The 19,499-nt window shown below is 51.2% G+C and overlaps 2 protein-coding genes across 2 annotated transcripts; one reads left to right on the forward strand and one right to left on the reverse strand.

Annotated features, from left to right (window-relative positions):
* Positions 1–660: 660 nt before the first annotated feature.
* On the reverse strand, positions 661–2,159 carry LOC125552744 (40S ribosomal protein S27). The gene is made up of 4 exons (XM_048716414.1): positions 2,005–2,159; positions 1,788–1,889; positions 1,649–1,677; positions 661–1,038 (listed from the first exon to the last, which is right to left on the reverse strand). The coding sequence occupies exons 1-4, from the start codon at positions 2,005–2,007 to the stop codon at positions 912–914; spliced, it is 261 nt and encodes an 86-aa protein (XP_048572371.1). The 5' UTR covers positions 2,008–2,159; the 3' UTR covers positions 661–911.
* A 13,781-nt stretch (positions 2,160–15,940) lies between these two features.
* LOC125552745 (BEL1-like homeodomain protein 7) lies at positions 15,941–19,406 on the forward strand. The gene is made up of 4 exons (XM_048716415.1): positions 15,941–16,269; positions 16,700–16,768; positions 17,095–18,282; positions 18,369–19,406. The coding sequence occupies exons 3-4, from the start codon at positions 17,189–17,191 to the stop codon at positions 19,051–19,053; spliced, it is 1,779 nt and encodes a 592-aa protein (XP_048572372.1). The 5' UTR covers positions 15,941–16,269; positions 16,700–16,768; positions 17,095–17,188; the 3' UTR covers positions 19,054–19,406.
* Positions 19,407–19,499: the final 93 nt, after the last annotated feature.

Below are 19,499 nucleotides of genomic sequence, written 5' to 3' on the forward strand. Positions count from 1 at the left end.
CACCGGCCAGGCGTGGGGCGAGGCCAGCGGCTGCAGTAGCGCCAGCCAGGTGGTGCACGTCCGCTGCGGTGCGGCTGTTCAAGTCCGCTGCAGCAGGATGGTGCACGTCCGCTGCGGTGCGGCTGTTCAAGTCCAAGTAATTCTTACCTTGCCTGATAGCAGAGTATGTAGACACTTCGCCATTGGGTCGCTGCTCTAGCGCCGAGTTCATCCACTTGATCCAGGCTAACTCAAACTCGCCCAATAAATGGTAACGACCTCTACGTGCCAGTTCCCAGGCCACACAAAATCGTTCAGACAAACCTCTCAATGTGACATATGTACATTCCCCTCAACTCATGATATACTTTGTCAAAGCCCAAGACGAGAACTTTCCATCTATGTTGGGTGGCTTCCTCCTCTCTTTACAAGATGTGAATCACCGCTCCAAGTTAGAGGGGCAAGATCCTGTCTTGATCCACTATGGCAGACGGTGATGGCACGGTCACGGCGAAAAGCCACATGAAGTTAGAAGAAAGTTATGTGGCACTCTAGTGCGTGCTGCTGAAGGGAGGAATGTTGCTGCGCAGATGCTCACGCTACGTTTCTCATCTTCTTCACCTTATAGGTGATGAAGGACAGATAAATGAGCATAGATACCAAACACTGAACACCATCAAGAAAATGCAGCAGACTATTACTGCTACATAACAAGAACCAAACTTAGATATCACCAGGCAGTCAGACAAACAGAAGAACCAACAACAGGCGACTCAAAAGTGCATGACATAGAACACGTTGCTACAACGTTCAGGCTGGCAAACAGGCAGGCATAATTAACAAAAAATTGACCAGTACACATCGGGGATAACTAGTTACTTGAAAAGTAAGGTTCAGCGGGGCTTCATTTTTCCCATAAACAGGCGTGCAGCTTAGTCGCCCTTCCGGCGGAAGGAGCATCCCTCGGTGAGCCTCGCCTTTCCTCCGGTGGGTTGGCAGAGCACCGTCTGGCAGCCAGGGCACACCACCACGGTCTGAGAGTGGCTGAACACAGTCGTTCTGTCACAAGGCAATAGATGGTTGGAAACATTAATCATTATGTGAATTTTCCATGGAACAGATATATGGTATGTGAATCAAGCAGAGCAAGCTTCAGTCATAATGAATATAAACTGGAATTGGTTGATACATAGATATAATTCAAGTCAGGGGCAGACAAACAACATGACACTCAAGGAGGTGACAGAAGAAATTAGCAATCAGCTCGACATTTCGAGCTGAACTACCAGGTGAAGTGTGTATGTTCTATAACTGCACGAAAACTAACCCAACTTAGCAAATTAAGCAGAATAACTACTCGTTCACGTTCAGTACTAACTGCAGCAATAGCAGAGGCGACAAGAGCGCATCAGCGAACCATGCCACAGTACAAGATGCACATATATTGCTAAATCTACACAATCTGTCATACAGCAGGCAGTTCTATGTGCATAAACTTAACATTTAAGCCATTCTTAAAGCAGATCAACCTAAATCATTGATAGCATCTTGTTTAAATCAAGTAGCCAAGTCAAGAATCCAATCCACCCTCTTAATGTTACTGTGTACTACAGCAGTATATTAACTATGAACACAAAACTGAACGGCCGAAAAGATCATAAGGTCTTACATGTTGAAGCAGCCCTGGCACTTGACATCCTGCACGCAAGGAACACAAAGACAAGCACAAGATTAAGGGCCGAGCCAGGAGAGCAACCAAAGGAACGTGAACCCACAGATCAATCCTACGTGATCTGATGCGCACGTACCATGAAGAAGGAGTTGGGGGACTGCACGAGGCGCTTCTTCTTGTGCTTGAGCTTCTCGAGCTCCGCCGGCGGGTTGAGGAGGTCGATGTCGTTCTGCAGCACCTGAGACCACAGACAGATTAGATCACGGGAGATGCATACGTCTCGGATCAAACGAAAGAGCAAACATTCGGGAAAAATCGAAGGGGATCAAAGCCGCGATGTATCCCCGCCGTACCATCTTGACGAACGGCGGCGGTCTTGGCGTGGGAGACGATGCGGGGAAGGGGTGGCGGCGGGGGAGAGGAGCGGAGGCGCTAGGGCTGGAGACCGTGGGCGTGGGGACTTCGTGGTGGCTTTATCAGTAGGCTCGGTGCATCTGGGGCGTCCACCCCGTTTGATCTGGCTTCGTACGGCGGTGCGGCCGTGCTGGGCTGGGCTGGGCAGTAGGTATAGGGCCGATACGCATGTGTCGTAGTTAGTCATCTCCACCTTTCCAGTTGCGGCAAGGCGCAGCAATCTGTGAGTTTTAACAACCCTCAAAAAAACAATCTGTGAGTTTCAACTTTTTCATAAATCTATTTATTCAAACGTTTTATCTTTTTAAAGCGTGTGTCCAAATCGTGGATCATTTTCATCGTTCGATTTCCCGCGTCGAGATTTTCGAAACTATATCCATGTTAACAGGTTTCGACGAACTTTTCTTCACGAAAAAATTGAGAAGAAAAAATGAGCTGGAAGCACAGTTTCTTCATGAATAAAATCTGTGCTATTCGCGGAAGCAAAAAAACGCATTTTTCTGCTTCCCGGGAGCGCGGAAGCAAACCTGTGCCTCCACAAGAAGCAAGTATGTGCCTCTCGTGAAAAAAAACCGCGTTATTTACCTTTCTGAGAAGCACAACTATGCCTTCACGGAAGAAAAAACGTGTGCCTCCACGAGAAGCAAATCTATGCCTCTCGTGGAAGCAAAAAACCACATTTTTCGTTTGATTTTTCCCTTCCAAAACCTAAGGAAAATCGGGCAAAATTCAAAAGCCAAAAAAAACAGGATCTAAAACCCAAAAACACATACATAATAATAAAATACTGAGGAAGCGCCCAGCACGCGAGACACGACATGTTGTGGCGGTTGAGAGGCAGCCCCCCCCCCCCCCCCCCCCCCCCCCCCCGAGGCCCATGTGTGGGGCGCCCTTTTTCATTTTGTTTTTTCTGTTTGTTTCCTTTAAATAATTTGGGATTTCAAAAAGTCCCAAATTAATAAAACTGACAATTTTAAAACAATGATCAAAATTTTGGTGATTTGAAAAAAAATGTTCATGATTTTCAGAAAATGATCATGTATTCAATGTAAGTTTGTGAATTTGAACAAATGTGTGTGAATTCAAAAGATGTTCATGAATTACACAAAGTTTATCGATTCAGAAAATATTTCATGCATTTGTAAAACGTTTGTCAAAACTAAAAAATATTATTGGATTTCAAAAATTGTTCGGCAGTTCGAAAACATGTTCATCAATTCAGAAATTTTTACAAGTTTCATAAAAAGTGTTTACAATGTTTAGAAATGTTTGCGAATTTGTAAAAAATGGCCACAAATTTTAAAAATATTCTTGAGCTTGAAAATACTCATGATTTAAAAAAAAAAAAAAAAAAAAAGAAGTGAAATCTAAAAGTAAAAGAAATGAAAAATGAAAAAGAAAGAAAGAAAAGGAAAAACGAAAATGAAAAATAGAAAAAAGGAAAGAAAAGTAGAAAAACAATAGAGAGAACCCAAATTCGGAAAAGAGCTAATGGGCCGGCCCAAAGTGTGGCTGCTGCCGGTAGCTCGCATACACAGCGCCCACTAATGTGCCGGACCACTATGACACTTTCCTGCGCTAGGGAGCAGGGTTCTAGTGGGCAACTGGTAGTAGGGGATGAAGATTTGCCTAAAATAAAATCTAGAGGATGAAGATTTGGAAGGGTTGAGTTACCCTCTCTGTTAGGGTTTAGCGACCCGCCGTGAGTTCGGAAAAAGTTTGTGAATTAGAATGCATTCATGTATTCAAAAAAAGTTCATGTGTTTCAAAGTAAGTTCATTAACTTTTGTGCCTTATTTGGTTCATAGGGTAGGAAAATCGTAGGAATAGGAAAAACATAGGAAATGAGATGACATGTATCTCAAATCCTATGAGTAGGAATAGGAAAGGAGATGCCCTTTGATTCACGTCACAGTATTTTTTCCATTGAGTCTAGGTTAATATTTATTTTTCTACGAAATATGGAGGATAGGAAGAATTCCTCCATAGGAATAGGATTCCATTCATACAAACCAAAGGGGTCTAAAGGAGTTTTTCCTATAGAAATTCTATCCTATGAAATTCCTACAACATTCCTCTAAACCAAAGAAGGCCTTAATAAGTTCATGAATAGGATTTTTTTTTCAAGAATTTTAGAAAATTTTGCCCATATGAAAATTGAAAGGAAAATAAAAAAGAAAAGGAAAAAAGCCAGAAGAAAATGCACAACAATTCCTAAATGGGCTGGGTCGCTCAATCGGAGGGGTGTGCGCCGGTTGGTGCTTAAGACGACTTCATCAAAATTACAGTCATGCTATGGGTGATTTGGCATGCCCATCGCAAAGCTCTGCACGAGCAAATCTTTCAAAGCCACCATGGAAAACAAATAGCTTTGTTAGAAGTTATATCAGGGAGCTTGCTGATTGCAGACCAAGAAGGCGCAAGTGCTGGCTTCTACAACGACAAGACAACCATCCCATAGATGGATCCTTTCTGTGGCCAGTTTAGCAAAAATTCGGGTAGATGGAGCAATCTCGACGAGCTCGAATGAGGGATCTTACATTGATGTTTGCAAAGACTCAAGAGGTATGTGCATGGCGCTTCGGTCATCAAGTGCTCGGGTATAACATATCTGACCACCCTTGAGGCACTTGTTGTCGGGAGGCATTAACAGTTGCACATGATCTCCTATTATCACTTGTGGTGGTGGCTTCAGATTGCTAGGTAGTGAGTTATGATGTCCGGAATGAAACTGGTGGATCATACAGACATACACAAGCATAGTCAAGGAATTTAGACCCACTCCTGATGAGTTCCAATATTGCAGCTTCATCTTTGAAGGTAGCACTACAAATTTTGAGGCACATAGTTGAATGAATAAAGTGTGTTTAGATGCAAAAAAAAACTTAAGGCGCGGAACAGGATTAGTTATGCAGCCATCCCTGAACCGAGAGAAACGGGCGGACCCATGGGTGCTCCTATGTGGGTGGCGCCTTAAGCGCCACTTGAGGAACCGGCGCTCACGGGCCCTCTGCTTGTGGGTCGGCCCATGTAAATGGAGAGTGCTCAATCGACTTGACCAGTGTACCTAGGTCGCTCGATCCCATTTTAGCGGTCGCGGTTGATTGGTTAAGTGTTGACTTTTAAAAATATGGAAGAAAAGAAAAAAATCGCAAAAAGCGAAAAATCTAGTGAATTAAAAAATGTTCATGGAATTTTTTAAAGTTCGCCAACTTTTAAAAGAGTTCACAAAAAAATCACTGAATATACAAATTGTCAGGAAAATTTAAAAAAGTTCATTGGATTTGGAAAAAAATCATCGAATTTGAGAAAAGTACATAGAAGTTAAAGAAAAGTTCATCGCATTTGAAAAAGTTCATCGAATTTGAAATATGTTCATCAATTTAAAAGAAAAGTTCATCAAATTTAAAAAAAATGGTATAATTGAAAAAGTTCATCAATTTTGAATAAGCTCGTGAATTTTGAAAGAAGAAAAACAGAAAAAAGCCGGCCAAAAACAAAAACCCAAAAAGCAAATAAACATGTTGACATTGTTATTTGAAGAAGAAGGAAAGCAGGCCTAGTCTGACGGGCCGGCCCTGGTGCGGCACTCGTGCAAAGCCCCCGCAGCACGGCCCGGCACTCTCGGTTGGTGCTGTACCACAGAGAAGTAGCCGGACCTCATGAGTCAAGGGAAACAAGGAAAATTTGCCTCAAAAGAAAAAAAGAGAAAAAGGAAAATGGCGGGGTATGTACGTGTACGTCAAGCCATCTGCCGTGCCATGCCATCAATTCACGCCGGCCGTGCACGGCGCACCGCACCGCCTCCCGGCCTCCGAGTGCGCACGTACGTACGTACATTCATCATCGTCAAGATTCCTACACATGGATTTGCCATTGCACCCGTCCATCTGTCCAATGCCCAGCTCGCCATTGACGAGACTCGTCGCCGCACGCGTACAGAATATGGATCCGTCGCCCGCCCATGATGGTCGCCCGCCTCTGTGTCCTCCTTCTAGACGTGGACGGCGACGACGATACCAAGTACAGGCAACAATTATTGGCCGCCACCAACGCTAAGCCGTGCGTGCCTCTATTCCATGCCATGCCATGCCATGCATGCATGCTTTTACAACGCCAGCCGTCTCAGTAGAATCTAGAGAACGAGGTGGTGCCTGTGCCTCTACTTGGTACCGTGTTCGTGCGATGTTCCCCGCGCGGCCGGGCCGGGCTCCCGTGCATGCGCAGAACCATTTCGAGTCAAATGGATAGAAGGGAATCAAGGAGATGCTTGGAGACCTGGACACGCACAGTACGTACGTGGCCCGGCCACCGCCACCCCACAGCGTCAACTGGCTGACCGCGTGCAGCTCAAGTGGAGGCGTGTCGACCAGGAATTTGGCCGAACGCGATCCAGCCTCGCCTACGCCTCGTCGGCCAACGCTGAAAGAAAAGCGCGTGCTCCTGCCGACGCCTTTGTGGAAAGCATACTACTACGCGCGAGATCTTGATAGCATTGATAGCAGGATGCAAAGGACAAAACACGAGGAAAAGGCGGGAGATGCTGGACGCCACATGCAGTATAAACGAGTAAACAACTCGGCTGGAGCGTTGCACGCTGTCAGTAGTTGACTCCGAGCATCCGAGCAATGGATGCACAGTCTTTCTTTCCGTCCATTCTTCTTCTGCAGCGCCCCGTGCAAGGCGCATCTATCCGGCGCCGGATGGGGGCAGCGGCGCCACTGCAGCACGCCCCGGCGGTGCTCATCTCGGCCGTATTCCGGTCCCTGCCGCGCGCCGACGGTCTGCATGCGCCGTACCTGAAAGCCTAGGCCATGCCGACGCACCGTACGCACGCCGGCGTCCAGCTATCTTCCGTGCGAATGCCATCACGCGGGCCGTGCACCGCACCGGCCACGCCGTCGACATTCCCGCACATGCATGCCAGTTGGACGTCCCCGTACCTGTCCATCCAGCTCGTGGCCATTCGTGCGACTCGCCTCGCGGCCGCATGTATAGACCCGTCGCCCATGCATGCATGAGGTGCTCCCGCCATTATCTTGTACTGTGGCCGTGCATGCGCATGCGGTGCAGTGCCGCGGCGTGAGACGACGACGACACGTGGTAGTACAAGCTGGCAGTACAAGCAGCAATTATTGGGCACCGATGCCAGTGCGTGCTTCTGTTCCATGCCTTTACAAGGCCGCTGGTAGAATCTAACGCCGGAGGTGGTGCGTGCGCGTGTACTTGCTGCCGAGTTCGTGCGATGTTCCCCGGCCCTGTGCGGAGAATGATTTCGAGCTAAAGGGAGGAAAGAAGGAAGATGCCTGGACCTGGTGGACTGGACTCGTACAGTCTCCACGGCTCCACCAGACCAGAGGACGTACGTGCATGCATGCACTGCAGCAGCAGCGTCGACTGGCATGCATCTAAGTGAAGAGCGTGTCGACGTGACACGGCCTCGCTTTTTCGGCTTAACGCGAGCCCCGTCCTTGTGCAACCGCTCCCTACTCAGGGCATCTCCAGCCATTCGGCCCCCCCGGGCGCCTAAATAAAGCGCTCTGGGGGCGTGCCGACGCTAGTTCGGCCCCTGGGGGCGACGAGCTCCCAGTCACGCCCCCACGCGCTGGCCCCAGGATGCGGAAAATTTAAACTTGGTCGTTCCCGCTTTTAAAAGACGCCGCAAATCCGGCGAACGGACGTAGTCTGGCGTCACAAAAAACAGAGCGCCGCCGCCGCAAGTTCGCGTGCGCAATGATTCATTCGGCGGGGTCGGCTTCAGGCGTTGGCGGAGTCGGCGTGCGCGGGTTCGGCGGTGTCGGAGCTGTTTCGGTGCTGGGCTGTGTCGGCGCGGCTTCGGCACTGCTGGGCGGCGATGTAGAGGTGTCGCTCGGGCTTGGCGTCCGTGTGGTCGTGGGCGTCGTCGGCGTCGTCGGCGTTGCCGTCGGCAGCTCGCTCAGGATGAGGCCGCGCTGCACCAGGTACCACGCCTTGAGCTTCTCGTCGTTGCTCTGGAGCATGTCCGCCCCGCCCATCATAAAAGCCATGTCGATGTTCCTCTTCTTCGCGGCGACGTTCGTCCGGAGCAGGTCGAGCTTGATGGCGTTGTTCTTCATCAGCGACGACCACCGCGCCTTGGTCTTCTCTTCGCGTAGGACGGCCCGGGCCTGGGCGTCGGCGAGGCAATGCTCGATGGACTCCTGCAGTCGCGCGGTCGCCGCGTCGGCGTTTTCCTCCTTCTTTGCCAATTTGTGGCCGTCCGGCCGCCCCTCTGACGTGTCCGGAGTCGTCGCTTCCGGCTTGTATGTCTCCTTGGCCTTGTCGAGGGCACGTCGAACTTCCGCCCACTTCTCACACTTGTCAATGCGCTTGTAGACGTGGAGGTGCTTGAAGTCGGCGTCTTGGTTGTCGCCCCGATACATGGCGAACATACGCAGCAGCTGCGCGGAGGGACGAACAGTTGGCGGGCGGCGGGCGTAGACGACGAAGATATGCGGGCGAACGGCGTGCGTACCTAATCCTCAACGCTGGCGCCGCTCTCCGGGCGAGCCGCGACCTCCTCGACGATTCCATGCCATTTGTTGCACGCCAACTGGATACGCCCCCAATGGTTCGCCATCGCCTTGGAGCCGCGCTGCATGTAGACGCCTTTGAAGTAGGGGTCGAGGAGCTTCCACTCGTCGAACTCGGCCTTGATGCGGTCCCAGTACGTCTCCAAGCTCTGGTTCGCGCTGGTGGTCGGGTCGAGGCAGACGACTTTCCATGCTTCGGCGAGGCATTCCTCCTCCTTGGACGTCCACTTGATGGGCGGTTCGCCTGACCTGGCCGCCCGCTTCTTCTTCTTCTGGCGCCCCTTTGTCGGAACAGGAGCCGGCTCCTCCTCCTCCTCCTCCTCGTCCTCCTCCTCCTCCTCGGGTTCCTGCGCGTCCTCGCCGTAGACGTAGCCGAGCTCGGCCTCCATGTCGCCGCTGAGATCAACTACCTCGTCCTGGGTGGCGAACCCGGGAGACGCGGCGGCCGCGGTCGATCCTGTCGCGATGATGTCGTCCATGTCGGCTCCCGTGTCGTCGGCGTCGCCGAGGTGCGAGAAGGGCAGCGGTCCACGGTAGAGATGGGGCGTCGATGTGGACGCGTAGGCGGCGGGCGGCGAGTAATTGTATGGAGGGTACTGCACGCCGACGAAGGCGGGCGAGGGCGTGCACGTAGCGGGGTGACCATGAGGGAAGGTCACGTTTGGGTTGAACCCACCGTGCGCGTCGCCGTCGGCATAGCCGGGCGACGATGAACCCCATGGAGATCCGACGCCTTGCTGTCCCCAGGGCGCGTACTGGGCGTGGCTGACGACGGGTGGATTCATCCCCACCTGGTCGACCGATGAGGAAGACGCCGCCGCGCGCGCCGCGTTGTCGCGGGCCTTCTTGGCTATGGCCCTGTTCCGCCGGTCGGCGGTGACTGCTTCGCGCCGCTGAACTTCCACCCTCAACTCGGCGTTCGACAGGCCCGGTGGCTTCGATGGCGGCGCCCTCGGCTTCCTCTGCTTCGGCTGGGCCACGGTGCCAGTAGCAGTTGCCGCCGCGCGCGGCATGGCGTACTTCTTCGGCGGCATGGCGGCGACTGGGAGGCGAGCGGGAGGGGGTTTGGCGGGAGAAAGGCAGAGAATGGCGGGAGGAAGGCGAGCGAGCGGGAGAGATGCGAGGGAAAAGCGTCAAGAAACGGCGGGAAAAGGCCCTCGGGTCGCCTCCAGGGCAGGCCCACGCAACTTTTTCGCTTGTGCCGGCTCCCCAAGCGCCCCCCAGGGCGCCGGGTTCGGCCTGGGTCCGTCGGCACCAGTTTTGGCCCGAGCCGGCGAAAAACGGGCTTCTGAAGGCGCGACTGGGCCTTTTTTGGCGCCGACGCGGCAAAATCGCCTGGGGAGGGCCTGTTGGGGGCGCGGCTGGAGATGCCCTAATGCCAACTCTAATTGATTCTCTAAACCAAACGGAGAAGGATAATTTTTACTCCCCTGCCAGAAAACCCCCTCCAACCCTCCAAAATATGCTCACTGCTTGCACGGCCGAGTAAAAGTGACGTCCTCTTTCTCCTCTGCCCTCGCGCCTTCTCCATTCCCGCTACTAACCACTGATGACTGGTCCTCCTGCCGGAATGGATAGCCCAGACCCTTCCGTCACCCCGTCGGCCACCGCCGCGGGCTTGTCGCCGCCGGAAACTACCCTGCACCGCCGCTCGCGCCGAAGAAAAGGTTGGGGATTAAAAATCTCCAGTTGCATCAAGCTCCGTCTCCAACCGCGGCAAAGGCCACCGGGGTGGCGACTGGCACTCCCGCGACGGCCCGCCGCCCTCCTGGCGCTCCCACCGAAGTCAAGGGAGCTAGAAAACCGACAACGCCTAATCCAGCGTCTCCGGCTACCCCTACCGCTACTGCAGCGGCGCGTCCAGCGGCCGCAGCCGGCAAGAAGGGCCGCGGTTGCCAAGTGCTCGACGAAATGCCGAAAGGGTAAACAAAACCATCTTTCACATTTTGGCCAACAAATTTTAGTCGGTGATTGTTGGTGGCTGATGGTGATGGAGTTTGTTCGTTTTGTTGTACTAGTGTGGAGATGGACACGGTCGAGTTTTTAGCGTCTTTGGAGTCCTCGATGGCAATGGGGCTAGTTGATCTCAATTTGGGATCGTTCAGATGTGGCCGAAGAAGAGGAGGTGGCCAAAGAGATGGAAGAAGAGGAGGTGGCCGATGAAGATGAGGTTGTAGAGGTGGCCGAAGCAAGCACGCGGTCGTCAAGGTCACGCACCGGCAACTACAATCAAGTTGAAGATGTTGCTCGATGCTATGCTTGGATAAACATCTTCATGGATGCAACGATTGTAACAGATCAAACCAATACTATGTTTTGAGAGAGAATTATGGACTACTACAGTAACTTTGTGGAGGTGCAATCAAGCTGTACGCAATGTTTTCTTGGGCATCTTGAAGCACCATTCACGACCAATCCAACCCATGGTCCGGTTGCATCAATCAAGTGAATCATGCATCATCGATTTTTTTTACTCCACTAAATTTAGAAAATCGACTAAGTGCGGCCATCTATAGAGGAATAACCCCCACGCTCTTCGAACCCCGCCAGGAGTAGTGTTCCTACAGCGGACCCCCTGTACTCTCTATCTTCTATCAATAGAATATACTCTATTCGTTCTTAAATATTTGTCTTTTTAAAAATTTCAAATGGACTATCATTTACGGATGTATAGACATGATTTCAAATGGACTATCATTTACGGATGTATCGATATATTTTAGAGTATAGATTCACTCATTTTGCTCCGTATGTTGAAATCTCTAGAAAAACAAATATTTTCTCTGTAAACTAATATAAAAGCATTTAGATCACTAAAGTAGTGATCTATACGTTCTTATATTAGTTTATGGAGGGAGTACCACACAGGCTTTGCAAACTCGTGGAAAAAAAATCACGAGCCCCGTTGGCGTCGTCCATGGCGCCAACTCGAACACGCCGCATGCATGCCGACGCCAAGGAAAAAAGTGGAGTACGACCAGATAAGATCCTGATATAGGCCCTGTTTGGATCTATGGGTTAGAGTTAGTTTGGTTTAGTTTGGACTGAACTAACCCAAAAATATCCAAACAGAAGGGTTAGCTTGGGTTAGATGCATCTAACCCATCTAAAAAATCTAACCCACCCAAGGGATGCTTATTTGGGTTAGTTCTTCTTGGGACCACTAAAAAACACCTTTTTCATCCCTCCCCACTTCCTCAAAGCTTCTCGTCCTCTTCCTCCCTCCCTCTCACACCTTCCGTGAAGGTGCCTCGTCGTATCCGCGCTTCATCTAACCCTATCATCCAAACATCTCTTTGGCTAGAGTTAATTTAGGGTTAGAATCTAACTCTAATCTTAACTAAGTTAGAGTATCCAAACAGGGCCGTAGAAAAGCAGAAGGCGGAAAAACGGGGAAAAGCGGGGAGAGTCGAGCTCGAGCAGAAGCTACAATCTCTCCGGCCGTGCTCATGCGGCGTGCATCTGGACCGTCGATCCAGAGCACGTGCATGCAGGCCGTAACATCGGTCACATCAGTCGAAAGCTCCGTCAGTTACCACATCGGGCCATGCATATGGCCAGCCGAGCCCCGATTGGCTCCACCCCACCGCCACCAGGGTCGATCCTCCAGGCTCGCCGACAGTCCGATCGCAGAGTGCAAAACCGGCCTGAAACAGGCCAGAAAGACGGCGACATGCATGGCAAACAATGCCGTTCCAATCCAACACGAGACGTGTTACCGGGTTAGGTAGCCTCGCTCATCATCTATCTAGCCCCATGAGATCCATTTCCTGACGCAACGAAACACAGTACAAAAGCAGTGCCCGTTTTCTATGGCCGCCACGACCACGATCGATCGAGAATACAGTTTCCTTGTCCTTGTAAAGATCAACCCTTGTCGCTACTCCCCCGATTTTCCTCTCACTGTCAATTGCTCGATATACAATCCATTCAGAGCCTGCCACTGCACTTATACTACTATAGGATAATGTGAGCGTACGTGCTCCTGTCCTCGCCCAAGTAGTAGACCCCTAGGTATCACCCCCACATAGGCCTACCCAGCATAGCATAGGGCATAGGCTCAGCAACGTTCGCGTGAGACTAGCCACAGTGGGAGTAACTTTAGTAGTAACTTCGAGTCTAACTCAGCAAATTTGTCTATGTGACAATGAGTTAATGAAGAGAGAGGTCATTCTAGTAACTTAGCTAGTTACTGTAACATCACATCTTTCAATGCAATATGAGTCTATAACCTAATATATAAAGCTTTGCATGACACCACACCTAAGTTACTACCCACTATGAAGGTAGTAACATAGCCTAGGAATATGTGTATGTTATTAGTGTATATTACTCTCCACTGTGGCTAGTCTGAAGCCGCCACTTGTTCTCTCTCTTTCTTTCTTGTTCATCGGATATCTCTCCTCTCCATGCCTCTTCTCCCCGTCTCTTTTCCTTGGACGTGACACCTTAATTCATCTTTTTCTTTTCTCTATCGCCGATGATTGGTCACACTCACACTCACATTCACACCCCGCGCGCTGCTCATCCCGTCAACAAAATGGCCTTTCAACGCACTGCTCATCAGCAGTCCACGGAAGTGCCGGGAGTTTGTTCTCTATTATCCCGCACTCCCACACCCCCTCGGATTAATCAATCATTGGAAACTTCCGCCGGTCACCCCGTCCTCCGCACAATCGGACAACCCGTCGGCGAATCGCGCGGCGACACCGCGCGCGATCCGCCTAATTCGATCCGGTGACGGACTGACAGAACTGAGGTCACCTATAGCCTGATTAACAATTTGAGATAAGCAAGGGTGGGTCAAGCCGAGGACGATCGCCAGACAGCTAGTAGTTAATTAGCTACCAGCAATTGGTTAATTGTTAAAGGCCTTGGACAAATTTGGTGAGGTCTCGGTCTTTCAGAGGAGAGACACGTAGCAGTGAAGGGAGCCTGCTAGCTACTACAATGGCCGTTGGGTTGGGTGGCACCGGCGGGTCTGAACTCTGAAGCTTCTTCGTTCCCGGGGCCGGCCGGCAGGCCGACAGATCTGTTAGCTAGCTGTGGCCTGTAGGTGGCGATTGATGTAAATCGCCTGACGGGATCTTCGTCGTCTATAACTAATCGCGACATGACCTGCGTTTCTTGGAAATTAAGGATTGTGAGCTTCACATTTCCCTTCCTTTATATATGTGTCAACATGAGTGCTGTTAGGAATGATTACGCCTGTGTTTCTTCAGAAATAAGGATTGTGAGCTTCACATTTGTACCTATCAATTACGGGCCGGCCTCTAAAATTAGTCCATGCCAAGCATGCATCTGAATGAATATATGGTAGTAGTGGTTGATCTCTACTGAACTATGATGTCATATCTTGTAAAGGTTGTAGCCTCATAGGAGAATGAGAAAACCAAGACCCTATAATTGGACAAAATACCACATTAAATCATTTGAACTTCGGAGGAAATAAAGCCGTTGGCAACAGCTCACTCGAACCTATGAAGATCACTGTCACCACCACACTGAATAATGTTGCCATGCATTGAAGACTCTCTAGTTTGATTCCCCGGCCTGTGGTGATTAGAATTCTGGGTTTTCACAAAATAAAAATAGATGGAGGAAAATAAATTAAATGGGATGTGACCTATGTTTCCTGATAATAAAGGCATGATGGTGACATTCAAAAGTATCTTCTGTTTTTTTTAAAAGTATCTTCTGATAGCATGAAATGAATCAAACCTCACAAATTAGTAAAATTATTTTGATGATTTGATTTGCATATCTCCTAGATATTCTCTCAAAACTACGAATAATCACAAACTTGATACGTGCACACTATATCTATCTATTCGAGCCGAGCAACAGAGACAATACTCCCTCCGGTCCTTTTTACTCTGCACATTGGATTTGCCGAAAGTCAAACTTAGCTAAGTTTGACCAAATTTATATTAGAAATTATTAGCATCTATAATATCTAATAAATATAATATGAAAATATATTCCGAGATGAATCTAATGATGTTGGTGTTGTTATGTAAATGTCAACAATTTTTTACATAAAATTGGTCAAAGTTGGATGAGATCGACTTCAGACAAATCTAATATGCAGAGTAAAAAGGACCGGAGGGAGTACTATATACATTTCATCACAATCTGCACCCCGACTGTTCACCGGATTTCCGCCGAATCCTGCGCCTTTCGGGGCTGGCCCGCCGCTCAGCGAGACGACCCGCAAAGCAACGGCGAGGGGGTTGAGGGGTCAAATTCATGATTGTAGGGGGACCACGGAAACACTCGTCCTTGCACATCACTACCACATGTCCAATTTCAAAAGCAAGTGCTGCCACCAAACGGAAAAATAAAGGGTCTGTGGGGCATTAGTTATCTCATCATCATGCATATCTGGTGTTAGCTAGATAGGGGCCTCCTGTTCATGCACTTTCTTCAACCGGAGAAGAGAAGAGTAGAAGATTTGGTCGTGCTGCAAATGTGTATGTGTGTGTGTAGATGTAGGTAGGGCTGGCTTTCTGTGAGATGTCAGCGTCGTCCCCGGTGATGCAGTTGCTTAGGAGCATCTGATGATCAGCTGGGAGATACGGAAGGTTGGGAGGGGGGAGGGAAAGAGGGTTTTAGGTCTACCAACTGGTGGTTAGGGGACTAATACGTCTTAACAGATGCCATCACCTACTGAAAGTTCTCCGATTGGCGCCCTTGCAATCAAGGCGCCGGGGAGAATCAGCTAGAAATGGCAACTTGGGGGGCCTTTTCAGCTGAGAACACACCCAGCAAGTGAGGAGGGTAATGGGCCTGCTTTGCTTTGCTTTTTTGTGCACTGAGTGGACTAACTGAACCGAACTGGCCAACAAGTATGCTTGCTGCAAGGTCACTCAAAACTGGCAAGAATCTACGGGTTTCTATAGTGGCATAAAAGCGAGGGCTCCATTTTTTTCCCCACTCCGGTCCGCGGCGTCCGCGTCAAATTTGAAATTTTGATTTGTCTAATTGTTCAGAACGAAAATGAAAAACAACACTTGCATGTGGAAGCATATTCTTCAGAGTTAGCAAGATACCTGCAACCAACCGTGTGATATATCTTGGTTTTATCATGTGAGCCACAACTAAACTAAAGTACATACTATGTATGTATTGCATGCCTAAAAGGCGCATCGGTCTCATGCCGACGGCCGAGATCGAGCGTCGGTCTCCCGATCTCGGCCGTCGACGTCCCTGTGGCCTGAGCGTGACGCACGCGCGCAAAGCAGCAAGCCTACGTGAAAAAACGAGTGAGGTAAAGAGAGGAGATAGGGAGGAATAAGCGAGAGGGAAACAAACAAAAACGGTGGTGGGGTTTCTTTAGGATTTGCGGGAGGATAGTGTTAGGCAGGCCCTCCTCATTGGCGCAAGCAGCCCCGGAGTATATTATTGCTCAGGGAAGGAGGCAGGAGGAGCTACAACAACCAAAAGAGAAGGGACGAACACCAAAAGCAGCAAGATACAATCCCACGAGTGTTCTTGGTTATTTTAAGCCCACACCCTCGCTGCTAATCCCCTCTTTAGAATCCCCGGGAGGATCGGCCCTCTGTCCCCGGCCGGTCTTCTGTCAGAAAAACTCTGAACAGATAGCAGCCAAGAAGAAGCTCTTGCTTGGCCTCAAAGCCAGTTCTTGCAGAGGTATGTGTAGATACAGGCTTATCTTAGCAAGCTTGCCTTGCCCTTTGCGTCCATGAATCTGTAGATGATTCAGTGAGCAGCAGGTTTCGGTTAGGTGTTTTGGTTTCTGTATGGATTCTTGGTGTGGTTCTGGCTTCTTGCTTGTTGAGGTCTCTGTTCCTGGTTACCTACTTGTGGTTGGCGGGTGCAGCACCGTACCAACTTGAAAAATTGCTTCATGTTTTAGCTGATTCTTGGCAAGTTTGGCCTCTGAATTGCTAAGTAGTAGTAGCTGATATTTTTTTGTGTTCTTAGTTTATCTCAGGTCATGTCTAGTTAGACCTTTTCCCCCTTGATAGGTACTACTACTGATTTGGACTGGTGTTTTCCTGAAATTATATGCTGGTTTCATCAGCTGAGTGGAAAGGCTTCGGTTTCTTTTTGTATGCAGGTACTTCAGAAAGAAGATTGAGGGATTGTGTGCTCGGGAAGTACGGTGACCTGAAGTTTATCCTCCCAGGTAGATATATAGATGCTTTCAATCCTGTTGGATCCATTCTATCCTTTTGATTTACTTCGCTTGCAGTAGAATTCTTTCACTCCTCTTGTAATTTTCTGAATGAATTTGCAGTTATTCTTGACTAGTCCACTCATGTCATACTTCTGCCTAATTCACTACAGCGTGTCGATGCACAGTTGCACTTGCGCACCATGTTTTTACCATCTTTCCTTTGCTCCAAATCTTGCTATTTGCGACTGTAATTTGAATTTAGGAGCAAGATGAAATTGCCTTCTGACAATTCTGAGCAGGATTTACTGACAGTTTCCAATCCTCTATTTCTTCAGTTCGACACTGAAGACAAAACTTAAACCTTCCCACGCGTCGACAGTGGTACCCTTCTGATGATAGACGACTGCATTTGCGTCTGAAGAAGATCGGATGGCCACGTTCTTCTCCACTTCAAACGATCAGAGGGGCCTCGCCGGCGGCGGCGGAGGCGGCGGAGACATGTCATTCCACCACCACTACCCCATGTCCAACCAATACCCGGACTCGTCGACCGGCGGCCTGATCCCGCTCCCGGCGTCCATCGTGCAGCAGAGCCACATAGCGCACCACGGCGGCGGCGGCGATGGCCGAGACGACGAGCCGGCCGCGTTCATGAGCTCGAGGGACGGCTCCGAGCTCGGCGGCCTGCAGACGCAGATGCTCATGGGAGACGGCGGCGCGTCGGCCGGGCAGCGTAGTCACCAGGGCGGCCTGTCGCTCAGCCTCGGCTCGCAGGTGCCGGTGTCCCTCTACCAGTACGGCCGTCCGGGTGGCATGGCTGCGGCCGCTTCCCCCACCTTGATGAGTCCGAACCAGTCGGCGATGGCGATGGCGGCGAGCAGGAACGCGCAGGTGAACGTGTACGTGCAGAACTCGAGGTTCCTGAAGGCGGCGCGCGAGCTGCTGGACGAGGTGGTCAGTGTCCGGGACGCGATCAAGAGGAAGGGGGACAGGAAGGACGACTCGGCTGGCAACGGCGAGTGCGGCAAGGTCGAGGGCGACAAAGGCGAGGAGAACGAGGGGAGCTCCGCCGCCGAGCTGTCGCCGGCGGAGAGGCAGGACCTCCAGAACAAGGTGACGGCGCTGATGGCCATGCTGGACCAGGTGGATAGGCGGTACAGGCACTACCACCAGCAGATGCAGATGGTGGTGTCGTCGTTCGACGCGGTGGCCGGCTCCGGCGCGGCGAAGCCTTACACGGCGCTGGCCCTGCAGACGATCTCCCGGCACTTCCGGTCGCTGCGGGACGCGATCGGCGCGCAGGTGCAGTCGGCGCGGCGTAGCCTCGGCGAGCCTCAGGACGGCTCCGGCGCGGGGGGCCTGTCCCGGCTGCGGTACATCGACCAGCACCTCCGGCAGCAGCGCGCCATGCAGCAGTTCGGCATGATGCAGCAGCCGCAGCACGCGTGGCGGCCCCAGCGCGGCCTCCCGGAGTCCGCCGTCTCCGTCCTCCGCGCCTGGCTCTTCGAGCACTTCCTCCACCCGTAAGCTAGCTACCCACCGCGCCGCCCATGCAGCTGGTCACTCTACTCCTCTGTGCTCGCTCACTGATCCGCCATGATCGATGCAGGTACCCGAAAGACTCGGAGAAGGTGATGCTGGCGAGGCAGGCCGGCTTGTCCCGGGGGCAGGTGTCGAACTGGTTCATCAACGCGCGCGTCCGCCTATGGAAGCCCATGGTGGAGGAGATGTACAAGGAGGAGTTCGGCGCGGAGATGGACTCCACCAACTCGTCGTCGGAGAACGCCGGCAACAAGCACGGCAAGGTCGACGAGGCGGCATGCTCGGAGGACCAGGACCGGGACGAGTTCCAGAGCACGTCGACGCACGCCGGCGCGAGCCAGCTGCTCAACGCCTACAAGTCGGAGCCGGTGGGCAGCATGGACGCCGGCCCGCTGTCCAGCCTCGGCGGCGGCGACATGGGCACGACGTACGCGCCAGCAGGCCTCAGCCTGAACCACCACGGGCCGGGCGGCGGCAGCCTCCTGCAGGACGCGTTCGCGCACCACGGTGGCGACGACGCCAGGTTCGTGACGTACGGCGGCAGCATGGGCGACCTCGGCGGCAGCGTGTCGCTGACGCTGGGCCTGCAGCACTGCAACAACAACAACAACAACAACGCCGGCCACGTGCCGCCCGAGCAGCAGGGCCTGCTGTACGGCAACCCCGGCGACTTCGACTTCCTCAACGGCGGCGACGACCGGCAGCGGTTCGCCTCGTCGTCGTCGCAGCTGCTGCACGACTTCGTCACTTGAGCTGTCGACCACCTGGACGCACAGCATGGCACTGAATAACGCAGGGGGCGGCGTGCCAGAAGCCTGGGCCGGCCGGCCGGCGCCGCCGCCGGTATGCATGAAGAAGCAAGCAGAACATGCATGGTAGTACACGGTAAATCTGAAGCAAGTATATACGTATATCATACAAGTATACAATTGGTGTGGTAAATGAAGTAGGTTGTATAACTGTATATGAGATGGGGGTGTAGCTTGCTGTAGAGATAGTAGATTGGTAATTTTTTGCTAGCCAGCACAGATTGGTGTACTTCATTGACGAATGGATTCAGGATATTGATGATTTGTTGATCCAAATAGACACCAGTTTCTTGATCTATACCAGTACAATACAAGTTTTTTTCGCGTTTGCTATCTACTAGTACTCGCTCCGTCCGGAATTACTTGTCACAGAAATGAATGTATTTAGA

The sequence above is a fragment of the Triticum urartu genome, chromosome 4 (genome assembly GCF_003073215.2).
Source record: "Triticum urartu cultivar G1812 chromosome 4, Tu2.1, whole genome shotgun sequence".
NCBI lineage: Eukaryota > Viridiplantae > Streptophyta > Magnoliopsida > Poales > Poaceae > Triticum > Triticum urartu.

What these genes read in the sequence shown, in the direction of transcription:
- LOC125552744 (XM_048716414.1), bottom strand. An exon ending in CCCCCAACTCCTTCTTCATG is followed by an intron (nt 1,678 to 1,787) that starts GTACGTGCGCAT and finishes CCTTGCGTGCAG; the next exon opens with GATGTCAAGTGCCAGGGCTG. An exon ending in TGCCAGGGCTGCTTCAACAT is followed by an intron (nt 1,039 to 1,648) that starts GTAAGACCTTAT and finishes GCCTTGTGACAG; the next exon opens with AACGACTGTGTTCAGCCACT.
- LOC125552745 (XM_048716415.1), top strand. Translation starts at nt 17,189, where the DNA reads ATGGCCACGTTCTTCTCCACTTCAAACGATCAGAGGGGCCTCGCCGGC. An exon ending in TTCGAGCACTTCCTCCACCC is followed by an intron (nt 18,283 to 18,368) that starts GTAAGCTAGCTA and finishes TGATCGATGCAG; the next exon opens with GTACCCGAAAGACTCGGAGA.